The sequence below is a fragment of the Rattus norvegicus genome, chromosome 16, assembly GCF_036323735.1.
Source record: "Rattus norvegicus strain BN/NHsdMcwi chromosome 16, GRCr8, whole genome shotgun sequence".
Lineage (NCBI taxonomy): Eukaryota > Metazoa > Chordata > Mammalia > Rodentia > Muridae > Rattus > Rattus norvegicus.
Window position 1 is genome coordinate 66998071 of NC_086034.1, and position 26204 is coordinate 67024274.

Genomic DNA, 26204 nt, shown 5'->3' on the forward strand with positions numbered 1-26204 from the left:
TAGTGTAACACTTAAGTACTCCATGATGACTGTTCTCTGACTATGTCCCATGGTGAACTCCGCCCCTACCCCCTCCCTGTTTCATGCCCTCTTAATCCCCCACACTCATGCGGGCTATTCTGTGCTCACACAGGTATGTATCAGCCATGACCACCCCGGCTCGTATGTCACCTGTAGATTTCCACACGCCAAGCTCCCCTAAATCGCCCCCTTCGGAAATGTCTCCACCCGTGTCCAGCATGACGGTGTCAATGCCCTCTGTGGCAGTCAGCCCCTTTGTGGAAGAAGAGAGGCCTCTGCTGCTTGTGACGCCACCAAGGCTACGGGAGAAGAAATATGATCATCACCCCCAGCAACTCAACTCCTTTCATCACAACCCTGCACATCAGAGTACCAGCCTCCCCCCTAGCCCACTGAGGATAGTGGAGGATGAGGAGTACGAGACGACCCAGGAGTATGAGTCAGTTCAAGAGCCCGTTAAGAAAGTCACCAATAGCCGGCGGGCCAAAAGAACCAAGCCCAATGGCCACATTGCCAATAGGTTGGAAATGGACAGCAACACAAGTTCTGTGAGCAGTAACTCAGAAAGTGAGACAGAAGACGAAAGAGTAGGTGAAGACACACCATTCCTGGGCATACAGAACCCCCTGGCAGCCAGCCTTGAGGTGGCCCCTGCCTTCCGTCTGGCTGAGAGCAGGACTAACCCAGCAGGCCGCTTCTCCACACAGGAGGAATTACAGGCCAGGCTGTCTAGTGTAATCGCTAACCAAGACCCTATTGCTGTATAAAACCTAAATAAACACATAGATTCACCTGTAAAACTTTATTTTATATAATAAAGTATTTCACCTTAAATTAAACAATTTATTTTATTTTAGCAGTTCTGCAAATAGAAAACAGGAAGAAAAAAAACTTTTATAAATTAAATATATGTATGTAAAAATGTGTTATGTGCCATATGTAGCAATTTTTTACAGTATTTCAAAAACGAGAAAGATATCAATGGTGCCTTTATGTTCTGTTATGTCGAGAGCAAGTTTTATAAAGTTATGGTGATTTCTTTTTCACAGTATTTCAGCAAAACCTCCCATATATTCAGTTTCTGCTGGCTTTTTGTGCATTGCATTATGATGTTGACTGGATGTATGGTTTGCAAGGCTAGCAGCTAGCTCGCGCTCTCTCTCTCTCTCTCTCTGTCTCTGTCTCTCTCTCTCTCTCTCTCTCTCTCTCTCTCTCTCTCTCTCTCTCTCTCTCTCTCTCTCTGTGTCTGTCTCTCTCTCTGCTTCCCGTAGCTCCCAACCAGTACTGTCTTGGACTGGCACATCCATCCAAATACCTTTCTACTTTGTATGAAGTTTTCTTTGCTTTCCCAATATGAAATGAGTTCTCTCTACTCTGTCAGCCAAAGGTTTGCTTCACTGGACTCTGAGATAATAGTAGACCCAGCAGCATGCTACTATTATGTATAGCAGGAAACTGCACCAAGTAATGTCCAATAATAGGAAGAAAGTAATACTGTGATTTTAAAAAAAAAACAAACTATATTATTAATCAGAAGACAGCTTGCTCTTGGTAAAAGGAGCTACCATTGACTCTAATTTTGACTTTTTAGTTATTGTTCTTGACAAAGAGTAACAGCTTCAAGTACAGCCTAGAAAAAAAATGGGTTCTGGCTTGCTATCAGGATAAATCTATCGACGTAGATAGATTCAACTCAGTTTCACTTTCTGTCTTGGGGGAAATGATCCAGCCACTCATATGACGACCAACCAACCACAGCTGCTAAACGTGCAATCCTTTCCGACATAGTTTTTAACTGACTGGTTGTACCCTCTTCTTGGCTCCAGGAGAGGCACATCGTGTCCTGAAGCCTCAGATCCAAGAGGACACTCAGCCATCTGCCCAACCATTGTATTGTACAATGTGCCCGTGGTGCATAGCGGTGACTTGGCCATTGTAGGAAAATGGTCCACTGGTAGAGTATTTAGGAGTGAGTGTGTAGAAGTCATGAGGGGAAAGCAGCTACACTACCCAGTTGACATCTTAACTTGGTTTGGTTGGCCACTCCTCTCTCCCCATTATGTTTCTCTTGTGTTCAACACTACCTTGGTTAGGTCATAACTATGCATGAATTTTTTTTTTTTTTGGCCAGGAATGGCCAATGTGCATGTGATTTGTGATTAGCAAGAACTTTCCATAGTGGTGCCTCACTAGGGAATGTCAATAGCATTGGGAAGATTGCAGCTTTTCTTGCGGAAGTTTCCCCCACTCGTATACCGATCTCTCTCCATAAATAGCCTGTACCTTCTTCCTTTTCTCTTCTCTTAAGTAATTTTCCCCATACTGTCTCAAAAGCAGGACTAAGATTGGTTCAAACTTTGTGTGTTCTCTTGTGACTAGAAAGCTAACGGACACTTATAGATATTAACGTATGAACAGCTGCTAATCCAGAGAGAAAAAAGAAAAGTGGGGGGGGGCAGGGGATAACCCCTCAGAACCTGTGTATCCTCTGCCTGTTACTGTCAATCAAGACCGGAGTTTCCTGTGTTTCTAAGCAGGCTCTTAGGAGTTATATTGCAAAATGGGAAATACTTGAACAGAGGCTTGGCAAAGTCAGTGGCAATTTTTGATTCTTGTTCCCAGTTGACCCAAATCTATTTTCTTTACTGAGCTTGGTTATTAGTCAAGGGAAGTGATAACACACAAGGAGGTCTTAGAAAAACACTACAGACTGGCCACAAGTCCATGTGTTACACTCCTCCATGTTTCTAAGAGAAGCTTGACGGTAGGCCCTTCAAGTTACTCATAGTATTTGAAGTCTCTTGTTTCTTGCCATTGGTCACAGGGCAGTTCTCTGAGCTCGAAGCGATTTTTCATTTTTAGAACACACAGAGGAATGAACGTCCACTGGTGGAAGCCTAATGCTGACCTCCCAGTGTTGCAGAAAGTGGTCAACTTACCACAGGGAAGAAAAGTCAGCAAGCGTGAGGGATATTCTCTCATTTGTTTAACGTTGCCTTCTAAGGCCCTGACTCACCCTACCATTCAATCAAGGAGTTTCTTTATTGTTATTTTAAAACTCTAAAAATTCAGTTTCAAATCTATTAATACCAGGGTATTAAGAAAGTCCCTTCTAAAAAACAGACTCCTCTGATTTAAAAAAAATTTTTTTTTAAAAATGCAACATTTTACTATCATGAGAAGCTCTACAATTTTCAAATTGCAAATATATGTGATTTTTTTTTCTTCTGTGCTTTGTCTGGTAATCTCCACTTGAGTTGAGAAAGCCTTTTCCCCAAGAGAACAAAGCTTTCCTTGAGGAGAACAGCCACATGGCTGATCTGATCGGGGCTACTGGTCTGGTCTGGTCTGCATTTCTATGTCTAGGAATGCCTCTCTAATGTTTCACTGCCAGGTCTCTCTCAAGCATCCCATTTATGAATCCAGGCAGAGCTGTAGCAGGGCAAAGGAATGCATGCCTATGGCCGAGGCATGTGCGAAGATGCCTTGCATTTTAACGGAGTCTGAATTACTCAGAATTTAAAAAAAAAACCAACTACGTTTCCTGGGTTTTAAATCAAAACTACTGAGCATTATACAGTGGGGTATAGTAGACATGAAACTCCTTTTGTACTTACTCAAGATTTGCTTTCTGTCCTGCTTTCCCCTCTGTTTATTCCCCTACCCTCAAGAGTGCCTGGTGGACAGACAGCCTTCTGCTTTCTACAAAATGGTCCTCCATGTAAGAGAGAATGTACCTCAAGCAGCAATATGCCATCTCTTTCTTGTGTCTGTGTGACTGTCAATCTGGGCGGAGTCTATTCAGGGTAATGTTCTCTGTATCTAGTCCTCTTTTGGCCTGAGGTTGTAGGTCTATGGCCCTATTCGTGAGTAAGGAAGATCTGGCCTTCCCTTTTAGTCCTGCCTGCATTCCAGCAGCGACAGAGATTTCTATCCACTAAGATCCATGAAACACTATGAAGAAACTCAGACAAAAGGAAATGGCCACACATCACAATTTCTATTCTATATTCTTTTGTAAATACACATTGTATAGTACTTAGATGTTTTCTTAAGTCACTTGCTGTCTTTATGAGTTAATGTTAGTTTTTACTCTCTAAACTTACTGTACCACATTGTAAATAACATAATGTCCTTTATTATTTATATTTAAGCATCTAACATAGAGAATTGTTTTCATATGAGTTTAAGATAAATGTTTAAAATATATGTTTTTCTTTGCTTTAAAATTATGTACCTTTTCCTTTTTCTTCCCATTTTTTAAAAGAATAATTTATTGTTCAGGAGAAAGAATATATATGTAATTGAAACTATTTGAAGAATGCACATTTGAAGGCCATGAGGTACTGATAAACTAAAGAATTTATTATCTCAACTACTAAGCAATAAGTAATTGTGATTTATTTAAAGTATTGTTCATTTCCCAAGAAAGTCATACTGCAATAAAAATGCTACTCTGTGGAGACATGGGTGTGTTGCTCAGCAGACTAAAATTCAGTCTGTTAGAGTAGCACTTTTTGCCTTGCCAGCCATGACAGCTATGCTCTCTAGGACTGTGCTTCATGGACCCTGTGATCATCTTGTCTCTGTTGCTTTTGCCACATTACCCATCCGTAAATCACCTCCCTCCTGTCTCTGTTGACCACGTCACTTCTTGCTGTAGGAAACACAAAATCAAGCAATAGGATGCTCCATTCCACAGCCACCAAATGGCCATTCACAGAGACATCAGAGGGAAACACTGACTAACTCTCTGGATCCTGATCGTTGATCTATTCTTCAGTGACATCAAGAAACTTACTCAGATTAATGGCAATGACTGTGCCAATCCTATGCAATCTTAAGAGGGGGAATAAAGAACAAGCAATCAAGGTTCAAATGGTTCAATGTCCACAGTAGCCTCAAAGACATCTATGCTAAACTTCCCTACAATGTCTTTAAATTTACTTCCCGTCATGCACAGCATTTTATAAGACAGCTAAGGAGCAGTAACTTTGCTCTCCTCATTCTATTAAAAAAAAAAAGTCAAACTGATGCCCAATGTACTGCTCAGGGAGGGGGCCTATGCATGGAATATTTCTCACATCATAAGACACTTCACAGTATGAAGGCAGTGCTTTTTATATTAAAATTAACCTTATGAAGCCATATTTTAACAAGTAGACACTTTGTGTGTAATTTTTATATATTTCAACCATTCTCATTATCTCAGATGGCGAGCATTTAAAAGATGTGTAAGAAGTCAGCCTGCTTCAGAGTTTGTGCATAACCTCAGATTTCCCATCCAAGTTCACCTTTGATGTAGACATGATGCCTGGTAATTTGTTATGGGGCACAAACATCATTTCCACGACATCTAGATGTCCAGGAGACTTGATGTTCTGAAGCCACATCGTGAATGCACTTGCCCACTACTCATTCAGCTGACAGGCCAAGCATCAGATCAGAAGATGAGAGAATACTTAAGCTAGGATGTGGATCCTTTCCTTGTTTATTCCGTAGAAATCTACATAGTAATGCAACCCCATGCCCAAACTAAGCCACAAGTTACTCCATAACTTGAAAGAGACTTGTGCACCTAAGTGGTCATGCCATTTCAAGCAGAAGAGTTACATAAAGGAAGGTAATGCAGAGAAATGAAAACTGGCTTCTAGTCAAACCAAGAGTCTAGATAGTTCCTATGATTCCCGAGTTGTGCTTGACTCCTGAGTGATAAATCTAAGCTAGTTCTGCCAACTGAGAAGGAAGGCGTCCATTTTCCCCAGCCAGTCTGCAGCCGTTTCTCTTCTCCGCTCCAATGATAAATCGTCAAAGGCCTTGACGTCAAGGATTTGGGGAGGAGTCAGGCTGGCCTGCAATCTAAACACTTAAGATACTGGAAAAAAACATGGCGCATCGATTGATCTTAGTTAGCATCATGTTGCATTTTTTCATTCTGGATATTCTTCTGAAAGATGATGCACTAAAAATAGCTTGTGGTAGGGACTTTATACCTATGAAGGGAAAACCTTTCTGTTTTAGGAAGCCGGATATTGTACCCTAAGAGGTAGTTGTTGGATCAGGCAGTACATGCTCTGTACATATCTGTAGGCCTTACCGATACCCTCGTCCTGCATTTTTCATCTCTCTGGTTAGTTACTGCTATTTAACTGTGGTTGACCTTAAAGGCATACCTGCTGTAGGAAAAGGATTTTATTACTGTAAAATATAATGACCAACCTCTTTTTTAATAATAAAAATGAGAGATAGAATGGAGCGATGATTCGACCCAAGGATCTTTCTCTAAATTTCTTTCAAATGAACTTATGGGAACAGAAGTTTGTGGAAGAAAATATATCTCTTCCTGCTAACTATGTTCCAACAAGGCTATGGAATTAACATTTTTACTGCCTTATTGTGCAGTCACATATGAAGAATCAAAGTACTAAGTGTCAATATTTTTACCGTTTATGACTTAAAACACCCTATATGGTTTTTTTTTAAATTTGCTTTATTCTAGGAAAAATGGTAGAGATTTAGGCACACGGAAGTTAAACTTCATTCTTAGAGCAATGTATCTACTGAGTTGTAGGCGTGTTGTGGATAGCTAATTTCTCTCAGTCCCTCCTTGCCAGTAGCCTCGGTATGATCAGCATTTCCATGCCCAGCTCTTAACATAGTATGAGTTCTGTCTAAATCAGCTTCTACCTGGGAGGAATAAGCCTTCCTGCCTTTGGTTTACCAATATTCTGGAACCTACATTGCTTATTGTAGCAACTGTCCATCTTCCCTAACCTCAGCTTTCGAAGAAAATGCAAGTCCAGCCACGAGAGTGAATTCACAATTTTGGTATGTAGGTGACCAATTCTAGTAAAAAAGAAGAGGGCCTTTGTGGTAAAAATAATGGTCCTACCACTGAGTTTTTGTGAAGTACGGCAGTCCTGATGTCTTCCTCAACTCAAGGTTGTGGTTCGGTGAGATTTAAACTGGAACACATGCAAGGGAATTAGGAAGTGTCTGGTATACCGTGAGTATTCAGATGGCTTCCTCCACTCCTCCTCCAGATCCTTAAGTCCAGAGATCAACATTTCTCAGTTTCCAATCAAGTATACAGAACTGCATGAGCTGAGCAGACAGACCATTTCACCAATCCCACATAAGGAAGAAACATGCTTTTTTTAAAAAAAAATAGCAACAAGTAATATGTTGAGAAGCAACATCACCAAATAACATTCAATGTAGCAGTTGTAGAAACTAAGATCTTTGTGTAAATTATTAGTAGTTTACTTCTTGTGTACCCATGCCATTCCATGTCAAGTCATTAATTTTTAATGGCTTATGATAATCTCTGAGCATAAGGTCATAGAAAATGAATACACCATGGCTCATGATGTGGCCTTCACGATGCCACCTTCAAACTACTAATAGAATGATCAAAAACTTCTCTTAGCCTGGCAAACTCTCTGATCTATACACATGCATTGGCCTTAAGTTTTTTCACATAAAGTTCACATACAATTTTTTGAAAAAGTATAATCCCAGCCAAGGCCTCCTGGGTGACAAAACTATATCAGACTAACACCAAGCTCACATATCTTTGTCGATTCCCATACCCACCCCACATCTAGCCAATTCTTTGAAGTTTCAACTTACTCTTCGCTCCCTTCATAGAACAAGATCTCATCCATATGATGAGTTAATAATTCTTAGACTAAAGTTGTTTGAATTCAGTCTTTTAAAACTTGGTCCTGCAAAACAGGTACTTGATTTAGGCTCATGATATCTATCATCATACTTGCAAATAAGCATCACTAATAGCAATGGAGTGTAATCTAATTGTTCATGTATAATCCTCCCTTTTAATGAAGCATTTTTTAAATTGAGAACAATCGTTAACACTAGTCTATCACAAAAAAAAACAATGCAAAGGAATATTTTCTTTTCCTTTTTTTAAAAAGAGTCTTTTAGGTAGAAACTTTGTGCCTCTGATCATTAGCATCAGGAAGTGAGCATCGGTTATCACTGTCTTTCCCTCTAAAGTGAGGGTTTTCTAAGCTTTCTAGATCTCGGCCAGGTCCCTGGAAATTTCCACTGCTGTGGTTACTCAGACTCTTGTGGTCCCTTAGAGCAGAGCCTAAAGTGAGTTTTTTACCCTTTTCTAGGAAGAGGCTTCATTGGGATAACCATTTGTAGCTAGTAAGGTCTCCAAATCCTCACTAACTCCTCAGCTCTCTCCATCATGGAGGATGAGGAGGGGAGCGCTGCATCTGACAGCTTGGATATCCATTAACCACACCCTTTTGGTGAACTATTGCTGCTGCACTGACACAGGCACCCTACACAGCCACAAGTGTCCCCCCCGCCCCCTTTTCAGCATCTCCCTGAACAGATTGCAAAATACAAATGTGCTACTTATCTTGAGGGATCATTGCAGATTGTTCACATACATCAAATTTTCACACTGTTCCTCATAAACATATGCAAATAGTATGTGTCCATTAAAATCTCTAAAATCATAAAACTATACAACCTTGACACCTTGATAAACTGAATTTAAAGAGGATCCAAGGCAACATTCTTGAGCTAAGATGCCTGTCTTGGTAGGCCCTTGGGAAAGTTTTAGGCCTGGTGGTATGACATTTTTTTCTGTTACTTGGCCACAGACTTTTCTCACATGTGAAAAGACCGTAGCTCTACGGCTCGTTTGGAGAGCAGTTTGTGAGGAGCCCATGTCTAGCCAGGAATTAGGAGTAAGGCATCACTCTCTTCCTGCGAAGGTGTTGACAAGAATATGCTGGGTATTGCTCAGGTTCAAACCACATCAGTTATCATCAAAGAAGCAACTACTGTTGGGGAATATCTCCACATCTTGTCAGGAGAGGCACCTGCCACCCATAGACTAAACCACACTAGAACATGATTCTACAGGTTTCCCTCCACATCAACTGGGTGACAGATGACTGTCAAGTCTTTCCATCTTCTCCATCACCTTGCTTCTTCCTTCGCTTCTTGTTCTCACCCTCTGCCACAGGGCCACCAGCACCCTGACTGACCTGCTACATCTGCTCCCCTGAGCCATCCTTCCTGTTCTGATGGTGAACCCTAACTCTCATATCTTAGCAGGCTAGACTGCTGGATAAACCATGGCTCCCCATGGACGAAACTCCTCAGCCTGACCTAAGAGGCCCTTCACAGTCTGCTTCTATGAGGTGGCTCCAGCTTGTCTGTCAGCATCATTGCTCACCCCAAGTCTTGTGATTTTCTGTTTCCCGAGTACACCGTATCGATGTTATTGAATCCCAATCATTGGCATACCAACTTCATATATTATTGTCATGTACCTCTTGTATTATTATTTGCATATTGTTTTTGATTGACTGCATTTTAACTAAAATAAAGTCATTTCAAATAAAACCTTGTATGGATGCCATGAATAGAAAACCGCAATCAGTTGCCATAATTAAGATAAACTGTACAAAAAAAGTATAGTAAAAACAAAGCATTATCAAGTTCTAGCAAGATGCCACTATCTATAAAAGTCTCAGAACACAATGTCAATGCTCTGACGAAGAGGCAGACCAGCAAGCATTACAGAGAGGAAAAATGTATTCAGGAAGCTTGGGAAGACTTATTTCTTCAGTTTATTAGAACTAGAGAGGAATTAGAGAACTAGAGAGAATTAGAATTGACGAGGAAGTTCTTCTGTATTTTATTAAGTATTCTTCAGTGCTTGGTGCTAGGTCAATGTGCCTACGTTTAGTCCTCCCTACATCTTAGGAAGCAGATGGACTCATGCCTCTGTGTACTGTTTATGTTGCTCTAGCTGTCTTCTCCAGTAGCCTCCTGACAAACATTTTTATCTTTCCTATGGGTAAAACAAGTCTCCTTTGGAAAGCATCTTGTGGATCAGAAATTCTTCCCTTCCTGCATAGTTTTTCATTTCTCTCCCACTGCCTTACAGTTGTGCAGTCTTCAACAGTGTCTTCTAGCTACCTCACACTGGTAAATCATCTGGAATTCACCCGGCAGAAGACTGTACATCCGTTGAGCACACAGACAATTGACCCAAGTGTGTTAATTGACTGCCCAGCACAGGGCCTTGGGCATGGGACATACTGAACGTCAGAGGTCAGAAACAGGAGCTACATACACAGATTTAAGACCAAGTGAAGAATCCATACAATTCCAAGCATTTTCAAAGCCAAAACAAAAGAAGAGTGGTCTATGGGTTATTTTAAGTGGGAAAATCAGATTAAGTTCCTAAATTGTAGTAAAAAGAAGCAAACCAAAGAAACACCCCAAACCAAAAAAAGACGAGCCAAAGTGTGAAGAATGGAAGTCCCTGATGTATGCTAGATTCTGTAGTGAATTCATAAACATCGCATGTAACGTTTGCGCTCAGACTGGCTTTGTCTCTACTGGCCCTTTAACTCTAACATAACATAAAACTACCCCTTCAACTCTATTCACCCCTCTCCCCTCCCATTCATTTTCTAAGACCCTAAAATAACACCTCTTAAGTGGACATGGCTCACCAGGTGGATCTGTTAAGTCGGATTTTTACATTCACTGTTGAATTCACACCAACCCAAAGTTTTCCAACTTTCTGGATGCCTCCACGGTGTGTTGACCTGCGACCTGCCCTCAAAGAGATTTTCAAATACACTAGTGATTAAGCATGAAGCCAACATGCTGTACAAGCAAATGGTCATTATAACCTCATGCAGATTTGCAAGGTCTGTGGCCAGAGATCTAGTCTGGCTGACTCTATTTCACAGGTAGACGGGATGTAACTAGTCACAAGGAAATGGAAGAGACTGCTGTTATTGTGCAAAACGTCTGTAGTTCATTTAGCCTAGAAGTGTTCCTTTATTCACTGAGAAAGTTATGTCAACTTGTCTACTAAAAAGTAAAACCTTTTGCTGTATGTTCTCTGGGGTGGGAGCGGGGGGCGGGGATTCTAGGGATGCCCATAACTTTAGTAATTCAGAAGCTGAAGAGGTAAAGTCACATCGTTATTAAACATGACCAGCTAATAAACAAACCCAAGTGATAAGGCTGCCTGTGGCTGGCTGGGGTTTCATAGAACTTTAAACTCCGCATCAGGCAGTTGTAGTAGAAATGACAGCACCGTTTGCAAAGATCATTTCATGCAATTGGTGGAGCCAATACCACCTGAACTGCTCCCCACTCTGTGGCTCTCAGATACAGCATCAGTCTCTGTGCTGCCGACCCAGGGATGCCAGGATCAGCATCCAGGAGGGAAGACACCACATGGCTCCCGATGGCAGCTTTCCCACCTAAAAATGCACGGGGCAGCCAAGCAGATTCTGAGATATGAACATCCTGGAATCTTGTAAATGTCTAAGCCTCTGAAGCCAACCTGTTCGTGTTTCAAGACGGGGCAGGGGTTTATTTTCTTCTAATCCAATGTCTGCTGCTGTGATGGTGCATGCTTGACATTGCTAAATTTAGGTGAGTGAAGCAGGAGGATTGCAAGACCTGGGAAGGCCTGAGCTACACTGAGAAAGCCTGCCTTACCCTCCCCTCACCACAATAAAACAACACCCAGAGGTCAGAAGCCCAAACAAATCCCACTGATGTTTGTAACACTCTTCTTTAAAGTCACAACTTAAGACCACAGAACATTTTGCTTTTCACCATCACCGAGCCAATCACATGTGGGCCTGGGTTGAGAATCTGGCAGCTTTCTCAATGACATAGAAATCAAAAGTCGGCTACTCCCACTCTTTCTTGTACAGGTTCCTTTGTCAACCTTGTACTCTGAGAGTTCACACTGTGGAACTTACACCACTGTTTGTCTATATGCAGCAAAGGCAGAGACTGTAGAAGCAACAGGAGCCCTGAAACCATCAGGATCTAGGTTCGGTTCCTCCTTCTCTCACATGGAGAATTTTGACCTACTCCAAGTCAGTAGGGGAAATAAGTGACAAAATTATTGGATCAAGCTTCAGCATGCTACCCTGCCATCTAGTAGTGCTCAATGAATGCATGTCTTATTCAGGCATGGCAATAATTCTAATATAAGAGGAGATTGAGAATCCAGACAAGGGGATGAAGAGTTCAAACATAACCTAGAGTGCATAGTATGTCATGTCTTTCTTTGCAGACAAATCTCCTGTGTCTGACAGAAGAAAATGAACAGGTTATGTTTCTGACTTAGCAACCTGGCTTGTGATGGTTGATCCCACCCTACCCTCAGCTGTCTTAAGGAGATTGGTAGAGGTTGTAACATTTCACGGAACAGAATTTCAGCCTTTGTCCGCAGATTGATGCTTCCAAACCTCTCCCAACCACCTGTACCCTCTTTCCTCAGCTACCAAAACATCAGAGACCCAACTTCCTGAGAACTAGACTGGCCTAGTGGAACAGGTGCTTCTCCCCCCTCCTCCCCCGGAAGAAAATAATTTTACAAAAACAAACAAAATTCGATGACTTGCTCCATCCAATTAATGAGAGCTAATTTAGATGTCAAGGCCATTCATTATGCATAGTCTCCTCTCTCCCAGGCACTTCGGCTCCACTCGAGATCCAGCATCACCACGAACCACATAAACAAGCATGATATCCATTTTAGATTTGGTTCGCCTGCAGGGCTGCAGTCCCCATTTTGAGGAAATAGGTTTGCACCCCAATTGAGCAAATAATGAGGGGTTTTTGCTCATGACAGAGGTTATGGCACAGCGTTCTCCCTCATTATGACTTAATTTAATTAGCTGTGCTACAGTGATAGCTGGGCTGTACAATGGGCTTCTGTTTGCCCTAGGTAACTGCAAGACTAGCATAAATATGAGATGCAACTGATCGGCCTATGGAGAACGCAGTGAATCCTACTTATTTTTAAGGGGACTGGGTGAGGTGACTGAGAAGCATCCCTGGGAATTCTGAACCCACAGGCGCTTTCCAAAATATGCTTACAGAGAAGAAAGCAGCAAAACTACACTCTGCCTTTGAAATCACTCTGTGGCCACTGAACGTTGAGGACACTGATGGGAGCAGTTAGTACAGCCGCTGGACTCCCATCATCAGCATATCTGTTTCCTCCCCACCTCCCGAGACTCCAGGTGGTTCAGCAATAGCATCTTCTCCAGGATGAGGTCCAGGATGAGGTCCAGGATGTCAAGATGTTTTTCCTTTTCTGACTGATACCCAGGTAGGTAAATCTTCTGAAAGGTTTCACATGTGCACAAAGACTAAGATCTATTATTCTTAATATGGATGTCTTTGTTATGGTTCCTCTTGTTGTGATGAAACGCCAAGACTAACAAGTTTTGGAGGCACAGGTTTATTGGTTTACACTTCCACACTGTAGTCCATAATCGAAGGAAGTCAGGGCGGGAACCTGGAGGCAGGAGCTGATGCAGAAGCCATAGAAGGGTGCTGCTTACTGACTTGCTCGCAACCTGGTCTTGAGACATTTATCTCAATGGCAGCTCCCTTCCCTCAGATGACTCTAGCTCCCTTGTCCTCAACCTTCCTAATGTGTGACGGTGTTGTAGCAAATATTTAATCTCAATCTAATTTCTACCCTGCCTTTGTTCATCCAGCTCCCAGATAAAAGATACTCAACTTTGTCTTTACGGTAAGCTTCTAATGCACTAGAACTTGGCACATATCTACCCTCTATGCTGATATGTCTGCCTCCCTATCAATGACACTGAGATATGACTTTCCATGTTCCACATGGGCTGCTCTTACTCCAACTGGTCAACCCACATGGCCAGTAACTATGATCACTTACCCTGTAGCATCTTCTTCTCTCTACTTCTTTTTTCTCCTTTTGTTCTCTTCTCTGACCCCCAGCTCAGGAACTCAAACTTAGGCTATCTTGCTCTTTTGTCTACCTATAAGTTGCCAACACCTTTATTCAACCAATAGTTTTAAATTAAGGAGCAAGGTCACATAACATTACTTTATATATGTGCAGACTCTCTGGGGTAGCCTGGGTCCCCCAGGGGCTAGTATTTAGCATTATGATACATAGCAAAAGACCAATCCTCAACATGACTGAACTTGTAATACAGTTTCTTATGTTGTGATGACCCCCCCAACCATAAAAATATTTCATTGTTACTTTATAACTATAGTTTTGCTACTGTTATGAATCATAATGTAAACACCTGAGATACAGGATACCTGATATGCAACTCCTGTGAAAGAGTTTTTGACCCCCAGAGAAGTCATGACCCACTGTTTGAGAACCACTGCTCTAGACTGTCTGAAGTTAATATACAACAAGCTAACATAGGGAGATAGAGAAGTCTCCAGATTTTGCTCTTTGAACATAACAAACTAGCGTTCTGAAGCCATAGGATGTTTAGCATTTCTGCTCAGGTTTGTAGCATGGTATCCTTGTGGGAGCAGAGCTGTTCTCTGGTTCCACTTCACTTGCTGTCTTCAGAAGGTGGAGTATTGAGTGGGGGCATGTGATAAACCTTTCAATCATAAGATGGAAACAAAGGGAGATTTAGACAAGTAATAAATGGCTTCTCGAACAACTAGTGTAACCAGCCATCCATCTGTCAACAGTAGTACAATGTGAAGACACCACTGAAGATTACCCAGGAGACAATGTTCAGTGACACGTGGTTCAGTTGGTTACTAGGACCACCTGCCACCTGCAAGGCTATCAAGTGAGCCCTGGCTACACTGTGAATCCATGCATTGCCACAAGTACATGCTAATGGTCCCTTCAATGTCTGATATTAATTCTCTCATTGTCCTTCATCCATTCTAAAACTTATCCTTATTCATTACATGATAAGCATGCCACCATTCAACATACATACACTGAATGTATGTAATACACACCGCACTGTGCTAGAAGCCCCTGGTACAAAGAGAACAGTGTATCTCATCTGAACACATCTTATCCTTCAGAGGGGACACATTCAGGATTTTAATAATAATGCTAAACAACATCAGTATGAGTTCAACAGAAAAGAACACAAGACTTACACTGTCTCATATGTTTATTGCCAATTCTGCAATGTGACTGTTAGGTGAACCTTGATAACACATGAAACAACTTGAGCCTTCATTCAATTTAACTCTTAGAGTTCTATAACCTTTAAAAGATATGACCATTACTATCGGACATATACTGAACATCTAAATTATTATTTGGCTCAGGACAACTGCTGCTTCTTAATGACTTTCATGGGACTGTAAAGTTCCACAAGAGCTATGAGAGCCCTGAGGACACAGGAACTGTCTGAGGGTATAGTTTAACTAAGTTTGAAATAATTGTTGCTGGGTTGGGGATTTAGCTCATTAGCTCAAGGCCCTGGGTTCGGTCCCCAGCTCTGAAAAAAAAAAGAAAAGAAAAGAAAAGAAAAATAGAAAAAGAAATAATTGTTGCTTACCCAAAAGACAACAAGAAGTTCCTTTCTAAGGGAAAATGCCCTTAACAGGGTTTTTTCAACTTGGCATGAATAGTGCAAACAAATGTATCATTGCAAGTGGTTTAAAAGATAGGCGTGTGTAGATAGCTGCAAATCAGGTTTGGGGTAAGGTCATTTGTTCACTGTGTCAGCCCTGGAGTAAATTAATAAACAAGGTAACATGCTTAGAAATGGGATTTATAAAGTTGTTTTTGAGGAGCATAATATGAAGAAAGGGGGAGGGAAGGAGGGACAGAAGGAGGGAGGGGGAGAAAGAGAGAGAGAGAGAGAGAGAGAGAGAGAGAGAGCACAAATCAATGATGTAGACAAGCTGGTGACTCAGGAAGGGATTGGAGGGGTATAGGTGGAGAATGATAGTCCTGATGACTAGATAACATGTAGTATAAAGATATGGTGCCATTAACTTGACTTTGGAAGAATCCCAATACCTGTCTTAAAGAAATGCTTGCTGAGTATGAATCATGCTTGAAAGTCATGCTCTGAGAAGATCACCCCTTTAAATGAGATTCATTTCCCTCCACGGTAATAAATTCTTTCACTTGGTTTTAGATGTAAGAACACTTCAGACTGAAGGCAGCCTATCATCCTCTCTCAAACTGCTTTTAATAGAAGTGACATTTTGACAAAACCAGGCATGATGCTCACATCCTATCCCACGTTCTAATCCATTTATTTATTTACCACAGAGTCATCTACCACCTAGTGATAGCATCCTCCCAACACTCTGTTTCTTGTTTTGCTTTGTTTGTTTTTTATGGTGCTATAGTATGCTTCTCTTGTTTGATGATGTCTGAAATGCTTTGGGAAACCTGGGCATTCGAGAATTCATTTGGGGAATATTTTTACTTGTTTCTGAAATCACTGTAAATGTTGCAGATTATTTGAGGTACTATGCTGTGATCTGCTCTCTCAGTCTTTCTGGAAATGAAGATTTTTCAGCTCAAATTAGTCTTCATAGGGACTGGCTGGCTTACTGATGCTCTAGGTTGCCTGAGGTCTGGGCATTATCCATGGAACATGTTTGCTGAGCAGTGTTAGTAGATACCCTGATCATTCCTACATTCCTGCCTGCTTTAAAGCAGAAGACCTCCCTTCTAGAGAATACACATCCTCGTGCTCATAGATGAGCACTGGAGAAACCAGGAATGCTAAACATGCAGGGTTGTTTCTTCCCAGGAAGAGATGTATACCTGTTTCCACCCAGAAAGCTGGAATTGATGTAGTTAATAGCCTGGTGATCTGTGCTAGCTGTAAGGCCAGGAGATACCCAGACTATTGTGTTTATACCAGTCTCCTCCTCCTTAGACCTTCATTCTGAACATCGTTTCTCACTCAATAGAACCCATCCTTGGGAGAGATGTCATATGTACTTTGTAGCTTGATGACCTCTACAATGACCTAGAACACATGAGTTCCACCCCACCCTAGGCCTTTAAGCTATAGACTCCATTTTTATGGTAGAGGTCACATATACTTTGCAAAAGAATTTCAGATGTAGTTATGCCTTTAAGCTTTGTTGCACACATGGAACTGAGAAAATTTACTAGGAAACACTTTTTTCCAAAACGGTACTGTACTTAAATATGCCTAAATAAACTGTCTGGAGTCAGACCATACAAGTTTAAACCAACACTGGCTACGAGTTATATTGAACTGGATTTCCTTCTTCTGTCATGCAGATGAGCCCTAGTCTTTACAAAGACCCCCATGTTAGCAAGTCTACTGATGTTGCCTTTGCGCCTATCTTGTTTCTAGAGTCATTTCTAGAAGAGACTGTCCCAGCAGACTTCCTGGAATTCTGGCTTTCCTGATCTTTCCATCCCTACCCCCTCTTTCACGATGTTCCTTGATCCATACAAGCAGGAGCTATGATCTAGATAAACCCTTTGAGGCTGGCCTCCCCACAATCTGTTAATCTTTGCTTTGTGTCTTGATGTGAGTTTCCATGATGATCTCCATCTGCCATTAGGAGAAATGTCTGGTGAGGAGTGATGGCTGCACTTATCTGTCAATACCAGGATAAGACTTTATAATGCAGAATGGAATTTATAATGCAGAACATCACATGGTCATGTCCACACATACCAAAATATACCTGAATTACATACACACACACACACACACACACACACACACACACACACACACACACACACACACACAAGGCTCCAAAGTTGAAATTCAAAGAGAACTATGGTACATGTATGTTGCTGTGACATCAAACTTTGCTTTTTTCCCTTTGTTTTTAAAACTATCACCACACACAACACATCCTACTGTATGCCACAAGCACACTGTTTCGGAAACAGACACATTTGTGTCTTTCTGAAAACATCAGAATGTGTTTAACAACAATAAGTTCACAAGCTACAACAGATTCACTGGCATTCATTTGCTAGGGAGCCTCCCTTTTGTTGATAGTCCTGGAGAAGACAAGCCACAAGTTCTTTCTTTCTTTCTTTCTTTCTTTCTTTCTTTCTTTCTTTCTTTCTTTCTTTCTTTCTTTCTTTCTTTCTTTCTTCCTTTTCTTTCTTTCTTCCTTTTCTTTCTTTCTTTTTTTTTTAGTTTTTGATTTTTAGATTTACTTATTTTTATGTTAAGTGTGTGTGTGTTGTGTGTTCCACAAGTTCTTTTATGCCAATTTTAATTACAGACATTAACTCTCAGTTCACACATTACATGTGGTAATATATCTCTATAGGTGCATATGCAAGTTTCAGCATGAGAGCAAAGGATTAAGGAAGCAAAGACTCCAAAGATGAGGCCTTCCCAGTCCTTCCAAAGAAGTATGAAAAGTCCTAGCTGGCGATGGGTTGAAGTGCAAAGGAGTCTATGGGGATAGGATAAGAAACCAGCAGGATGTCTCCGGAGAGGTTCTGTGGCTGCTGCTGCAGAGTCTGGCTGCGGGGTCAGAGTTGTGTATAACTTGCAGAGGTGAAAGTTAGGACTGGGGCTGGAGAGACAGCTCAGAGGTTAAGAGCGCCGCCTCCTCTTCCAGAGGTCCTGAGTTCAATTCCCAGCAACCACATGGTGGCTCACAACCATCTGTTATGGGATGCCCCCTTCTCGTGCATACATAGAATATAGTGTATGCATATGCATTACATAAATACAATTAAAAAAAAAGAGTTAGGACTGGGCCCAGACTAATGAATGGGTAGATGGATAGGTGGCATGCCCAGATGGGTGGGCAGGAGGACAGGAAGACAGTAATTTGAGTAGACCACATCAGCAGAGGGGACAAAGCCAAACTGAAAACCAAGGGACAGGTCAAGAGTTTTCTGCCTGTTGGACCTTGACACACAAACTGTATGCTGAGGTGAAAGTCTGGTGGTTGGCATGCCAGTGCTAAGTGTCCAACTATTGTGACATGCAGATGTAAATATTACACCTTTTCCTTGCTCTGCTGCAGCCCATAAGTTTTGTTCCAGGCTTGAGTTGGCTGATATTTTAATACACCCACATACCTCTACTTCCCAAATTTATCCTGATAAACTTTTAGGGTGGTACCCTTTCTATTTTCTGGAATAAGTTAACAGTCTGTGCCTTATGGATGGTGCGAGACAGATCATGCTATTTTTGTGTCCACCCACATACACAGAATTAAAATGCAGTCAAAAACTGCATATAAATTGGAGTCTTTCAGGGCGAGACAGTGTAAACAACAACAAACTTAATGAAACACTGCTTTATGTAGTGTCTCTGTGTTCTTTCTATTAGCTGTGAATAAAGACCATGTCTACACTCAACCTGGGGAGGAAAGGGTTTATTTTACCTTACAACTTACAATCCTTTATGGAGGGAAGTCAGGGCTGGAATCTGAAAACAGAAACTGAAGCAGAAATCATGGAAGAACTCTCCTTATTGGTTTGCTCCCCATAATTTCCTCAGTCTGCTTTCTCATACAACTCAGAACCACTTGCCCAAGAGTGGCATCACCCACAGTGGGCTGGACCATCCCACATCAAGCTTTAATCAAGAAAATGTCCCACAGGCTTTCCCATAAGACAATATGGTGGCGGGGAGGGGGCATTGTCTCAATTGAGGTTCCTTTTCTCAGATATGTCTAGGTTTGTGTCAGTTTAACAAAAGCCAGTCAGCACTTACCCTGTGAAGCAGCACACAAGCTGATCTCAAGACTACGCTTCAATTTATGGCTGCCATTCGGGGCTTTGAGAAATAGTATTTAGGAATTATGCTGCAATCACCTTTGACCTTTACATTTAGCAGTGCCTGGAAGGTTGAATGTTCTTAGTAGTGTAGGTTCCTGTAACTGAGGCTCCAGAAAAGGAAATGATTTAATTTGTCCAAGATTTTTCTGTTGAGGTTGTCTTGCTATCTATTTAAATGCTAAGTGAAGGTTTCAAAAACAGCCAGTCTGTGACCCTGCCTCCAAGCTATTTCTGGTTGGTAAATATGGCAATAGCCAGTAGCTGGGCAGAGAAACATAGGTGGGCTTTAGGTTTCCTGGGCTTGGAGTCTGAGGAGAACCATGAGGAAAAGAAGGTGAATAGAGGAGAGAGATGCCATCATGGGTTAGGTGAGCCATTAAAAAATGTGACCCTGAGGGCTGGCCTATTGGAGTTAAGAGCAACCCAGATGAAACATAGTAATTAATAAATCAGAATTATTGATAGACAAGTAGATTCTAATAGCATAAAGGGTAGGTAAATGCTGTTTAAAGCTTGTTGTAAATTTTAAGGCTGTGTGTGTCTTTTATCAAGGAACTAAATGGTCAAAGGCCGGATGGGAAATCCAGATTGGGACTAAAAATTTCTACTACATTTTTCCCTATGCTAGTTTTACCCAAGATGAATGGCAAAAGATGTCCTTGCAGGAAGTGGGGTTAGATGGTTCTCTAAATGAAAATAGATGATAATATTACAATATTACAATATTGTTCTTTTTTAGTATGTATCTAATATGTCATCAGAGTCACTAATGAAAAGTAGACAGAATTACCTTTGGTCTTTTCAATTAGTGTAATGGGGAATCTGAATTTAGCAATGAGAAAGATTCAGACATGCCCAGGCATGTTTATAGAATTGGTGGGAGCAGCTGCCAGAAGCCTGTTTGCATATGGAATGAGGGTCCTCTGGGGATTTTTCTCATTCTGAAGGAAGAAGTTGCCTGGCAACAAGAGTTTGACCCATGGGGAGGTCCTTACCCAACAGAGGAGCAAGGAAGTCTGAGTCCAGCGAGGCACTTGTCATTTAGCTCTGTCTCCCAGCTGGCTGTCAATAATGTATGACTGTGTGCTTCACAGAGTGAGTGTACAAAGTAGAAGACATTGTCTTCTTTTTCTTCTGGTTCTATTTAATAGACCAAAACCTAAATAGGAGGGAGCTGTCTCTCCTTTCCCCATTTTTTACTTTGCATATAGTAATGTTACTAAAGCATTCATAGCAATTCATGACACAACAGCAGAAGTCCCAGGAGAAAAGCTCTGAAGGCCATGGAAACATTAAGAATTGATGTGGTAGCATCCAGATGGCACTTCCTTTTCTATATTAGTACATCTCTTGGTACTGTCATTGCTATAGTCCTACTTAAGCAGTGTGAAAGCCAGTTGGTATCCTGCAAAGTGAGATCAGATATAAGCCAGAAGGTGTTGTGCCCAGTATGGGAGGTCAAAGAATAGCAAGCAAGAGGCATACATGATCTTCCCTATGATGGGAAATACTGAGAATAATTCACAAAATGTTAGGACCTCCAAATCCTGACATCAATATTCTTCCTGGAACGCTGAGTAACACTTTCAGATGAACATTTTAAGTTTTCTTTTAAAGGACAGAGGTCCTCCTTAAAGAATGTGGGACAGTTTGGTGGTTAGCTATTTGTGGAAATTCCTGTTATTCTACCTGATGACCTATGTTCTCACCTCTTCCAAATCTCCGTCAGTTATATAATAGGGATAACAGGAATGGGGTAATCTTGTCCATAGAAGTACAATGCTCATATGAGACACATTAACTTCGCTGACATGTGTAGAATTTTAGAGGATGCTCAATGTTATCTTTACACGGAAGTCCTTCCCTGGTGTGATATTGACAGAGATGTCTTGTGAACACTGTTATTCCTGGGAGATTTGCACATGGCACTCAGAGGGAAAGAAGAAGAAACAGAGAATTCTCAACACAAAAGCTTCACTATGACCTTGCCATCTGCAAGATATTTACACACTCTACATTTTCTTAGATCGTCCTCAAGTAAAATTATTGTATTCTTAAAATTTTGATGTGCCATTATGATTGTGTTTTCTAATGCATTTAGCTTTGTTTAGATTTGGTACCTGATTGGAATTTATCCATGCACTGTTTCTTGAGGCTACCTATTGGACTTTTCTCAGTCTCAGTGTCTTTATTGCTCTAACACAGGAACTAATATCTCTAACACATGGCTCTGGTGAAGATCAAATATGATTCAGCTCCAGCATGTAACAGATACTCAGCAAGTTCACTAATTTTACAGTTAAAAATAAAGAAATAAAAAGCCCCCCTCCCATCAACAATGCTTGAACTCTGGGTTGTAAAGCTCTATATATACTTCCTAGGCGTTCCCTCTTCACACATGCTGAATAAGCCATGCTCATAAAAATGGAGTGTTTTCTGTAAGCCAGCATCTCTGCAAAGTCCTTTATATGGATTATCTCAGATATACAAGACTGCATTCGTCTGTGTCTTTAGTTGGATGGTTATTAGAAATTCTGTCTTACTCAGGAATTTGGATGCCCAGGAGTTTTGGAAAAGTATCATAGACATATTTATCTATCTACAACTCGTTATACTCCAGGGTCAGCATTCCTGTTTGCTATGGATTGGATAGAAAGTCTTCTCCTCAAAAAGTAGCTGTTGTATTGAAGAAGGCTTGGTACTTAACGAGTGGTCATATTTTTCTTTTTTTTTTTTCTTTTTTTTTTTTTCAGAGCTGGGGACCGAACCCAGGGCCTTGTGCTCGCTAGGCAAGTGCTCTACCGCTGAGCTAAATCCCCAACCCCCAAGTGGTCATATTTTGATAGCTTCGGGAAATATGAGGAGATGGGGCTTAGCTGGAAGGAAGGTCCTTGTGAATTCTATCCCAGTCCTATTTCCTCCTTGCTTCTTGTCTACTATGAAGTAAATAGCCTCTTGTTCCACCCATTTCACCATGATGTCAGCTTTGCTTCACATCCAATGGATTGAAAACCCAGAAACTAGGTGCCAAAAATGGATGTCATCCCTATAGTTGACCCCTCAAGCTAAAGAATTGCCTAGTTGGCGTCCATTTATTTTTAAGCTTCTGATTAATGTTGCTTTTGAAAGAGCGTACCCCTAAACGGGGAGCCGCATCTCTCGCTCCAATCGCGGGGTGGGGTGCCCCCAGGAATCACGAGTAGCCAGTCTTGATGTAATAGCAAGAGGTAGCTTTTATTAACAAGATCCCTATTAGCGGGATCCCGGGTCGATACGTATCTCACACAGGAGACAGAGGAATCGACCCCGAGCCTCCAAACTCGGGGGTTTATATAGGGGAGGTTAGGGGCATTCACGAGGTTACACATGATTGGTCAATTCAAATGGTGCACAGTTACTTTCAGCGCGAAATTACATCAGCAAGGAATACGTGCTCTCTAGCAGCTCGGCAGGCAGGTAGGGTGGCTCATCTCACTCAGGGGGGTGAAGGAAGGGGAGGGGGTGGCTACAGATGGTCAATGTCCTTGGGGCTGATAGCTGGTTTGGCAAGTCCTATCTCTGGCTCTCCCTCAGGCACGTCCGGCCCTGCACATCCGGACTCTGACAATGAGTAACCTTTTTAAAACTCTAGTTCTACACTTTCATTAAATCACCATCCTTGAAGAAGGGTTCATGTTCCTCATGTGCAGTCCAGTGGGGTCTGAGATTTGGCATGAGTCCCACCATTGGCATGAGGAGTCCATGTTGTTTTTGAGCTAGGAATCGGTACTCCAAAATCCATCCATCTTGCCTACATAATATGGCTTAACATTGTCACTGACATTCCATAGTCATCTCACCATCCAATTTCTTAGGTTTACCATAAGTCCAGTCCTGTATGGGTCTGTGAACTGGGCATCAAATAACAGCTTTTCCTGCTATAAAAAGCAGGAGAGGCTTTGGCCGATCTGACTTACTTGGACCAATATGTAAATCCGGTTTAAAGTACTACAGCAAGTTGAGCATGGATGAAGGAAGGTATTAGGCAACAAAAGGGCCCTCTACATGTCCAGAACACAGTTGTGGCTGGACTTGTACCTAGCTGGAGTCCTAGGAATAAAGCAAAGGGTGAGCAAATACTGTGTTGGTGAGCTTGAAGGAGGCTTTATGGCCAGATCAGGTATCCACCACAGGAGAAAAAACAACTTATAACCAGGAGATGAAGGTAATTCCCATAACATGCCCATCTGGGGAATAAGGCCTCTCAGAATGGGAGCTAATCCAGCCACGTCCCTAAATGTGTGACCAAGGTTGCCAGCAGTTTTGAACTTCTACAATCATATGACACTTGGGGACACAAGACCTGACAATGAACTTTGAAGTACACCACCCAGGGTTATCTCCATATTCCCATACCTGTGGCAAGGCTGTGAGTCAAGGCTCAAGAACTCATGCAAAGGAGACAAGTGGAAGGAATGTAAAAGCCAGGGGAAGGAGTGAAGGTGTTGTCTAGGACTAACTTCTGAACCAGGACAAAACAAAGCAAGAAAACCAAATCCACCATCTGGAGGGAATAGCTCTGACTCCTTGAAAAAGGTCATTCCATCCGGGCTTGGCCTGTCTGTCTACATCCACTCATGGTGGGGTGGGTAGGTCAGGACCTCACCTGAGTATCCAATCACTCCCTGCCACCAGCTGTCTGCAATTTTGCTTTACTGACCTAGCCCGAGGGAGGGGCTAGAGTATACAGATCTGGAAAGACAGCTGGTTGGAGGGCCTCAATCCAGGAAGCTCTGTTTGTGGAAGCCACAATACCTGCTAGTTAAAGACTTCCTAATCCAGACTTAAGTGGAGGAGCACTAACATTCCAGTAAGTGACAATCACGTAGCTCTGCATGTAAGTCTAATGAATTCATTGGCTCCCGGGTGACCTTTGGTGAAATAGTACCTTGGTTTGTCACTGGAAGTTTAAGAAGATGATGGTGGTTATTGCTTTGCTTATGCCTACCCTGGGAGGGAAATTTTGCAAAAAGTGCACTACATAAGGCTCTTGTGAAGAGTTTAAGCAAGCTGCCCATACAGTGTTGTTTTGAGATTCTAATAAAATATTTTATTAGAGAAGTCAAAGGAAAGAGTGGAGTATCCCTGTGATGTAATTGTTTTGAGGAAAGTGTGAGCTGAGTGAATCGCTGTTGGTTGAGGAGCATGGACGCTTTGTCACACAGGACCATCTTTTCATGTCCTCAGTGCTCACAAACTTGCAATTACTGGGTAGCCCAGAGTGATGCCTGGATCTCATGGGATTGCAACATAGAGCAGTGTGGGTGGTTGATGTCACACTGTGGGAGGGGACTTCCCAGTTCTCTGTGTCATAGAGAATGTTTATATACTCTTCTTTTCCTCCTGTGAGACAAATAAGAATTGCCTTGATGTATTAACTCCCGAAGCTTTCAGTATTATCAGGAGTAGAAAGGAGGGGAAACTTAAATACAGGACAAAGTTAGCTGAAGGAAAAACAGCTATTGAAATTAGTGAGCAAACAGGTATGACACAGATGATATGTAGAAGCATTAATTAGGAAGGAGATTGAGGAGGTAAAGGTTCCAGGTATGTGGTTTTCTGTTAAGCAGGGTGACTAAGTTGTAAGAGTTGATGGTGAACACCGTGCCTACATTTAACAACAGTGTTTTTATGCTTAAACTATGTTGAGTAGATCCTCCGTTAACTGTTCTCATCACGATGAGAGAACGGCAGTACAGTAGCAGAAATATGGAAGCAGTACTAAAACAGCGTGGCTTCAGGCTTAACTTTGTGAAGAAATCCTTCTTCAGGGCAGTTTATAGGTACTGGTGGAGTAACTTGGTAATCCAACATAGTTTTGCAATAAGAGAAATCTTGGAAGCCTTAAGTGGTGTGGGAAGTCTCTGGAATGGCGGGCAAAACTAGAGCTCTTGTCAGGTAGGATGGTATCAGGATCCATCCAGAGAATGTGCTGACTCCCAAGAGAGCACAGCTTCATTCTGAACAAACTTCCCATATGAGGGATAAGACAGCCACAGTGTCCCTCTCTGGCTAGCAATGAGTGTCACGTGCTGTTGGATTTTGGCAAAGCCTTTTGAGTCTATATTCCCACTCTGTGATGCCTTGTTTAGTGCCTTCTGCTAAAAGCTAATTACTTCTATGTTCCACCTCTAGAGAGACTACTGGGTTCAGATTTTTTAATTTTTATTTATTTATTTATTTATTTATTTATTTATTTATTTATTTATTTGCTTTACATCCCAATATCAGCCTTCCATCTCTTCTTACCCACTCACACGAAGCCTCCCCGGTTCCACCATCCTCTTCTCCTTTGAGAAGGAGAAGGCCTCTGCACCACCCCACCTTCCCAAAGAAAATAAGGTTCGTTTACACAGTGGAATATTACTTAGCTATTAAAAACAAGGACATCGTGAATTTTGCAGGCTAATGGGTGGATCTAGAAAATACTATTCTGAGGGAGGTAACCCAGGCCCAAAAGGACATGCGTGGTGTGTACTCACTTATAAGTGGATATTAGCCATAAAATAGAGGATTAAGATACTATAATCCACAGACCTGCCCACCCCCCAAAAACCCCAAAACAAAA

General features: G+C 41.7%; 1 protein-coding gene across 20 annotated transcripts in view; it reads left to right on the forward strand.

The window, feature by feature from the left end:
- The window catches only part of Nrg1 (neuregulin 1), a 1053401-nt gene extending 1043987 nt beyond the window's left edge, over nucleotides 1-9414 (forward strand). For 11 of the 20 annotated variants that reach the window (NM_001271130.2, NM_001271128.2, NM_001271125.2 and 8 more), the window contains 1 exon segment: nucleotides 134-1779. In NM_001271130.2, coding sequence (NP_001258059.1) covers nucleotides 134-788 — 655 coding nt within the window. In that variant the 3' untranslated portion in view covers nucleotides 789-1779. 20 annotated transcript variants of the gene reach the window in all.
- The last annotated feature ends 16790 nt before the right edge of the window (nucleotides 9415-26204 follow it).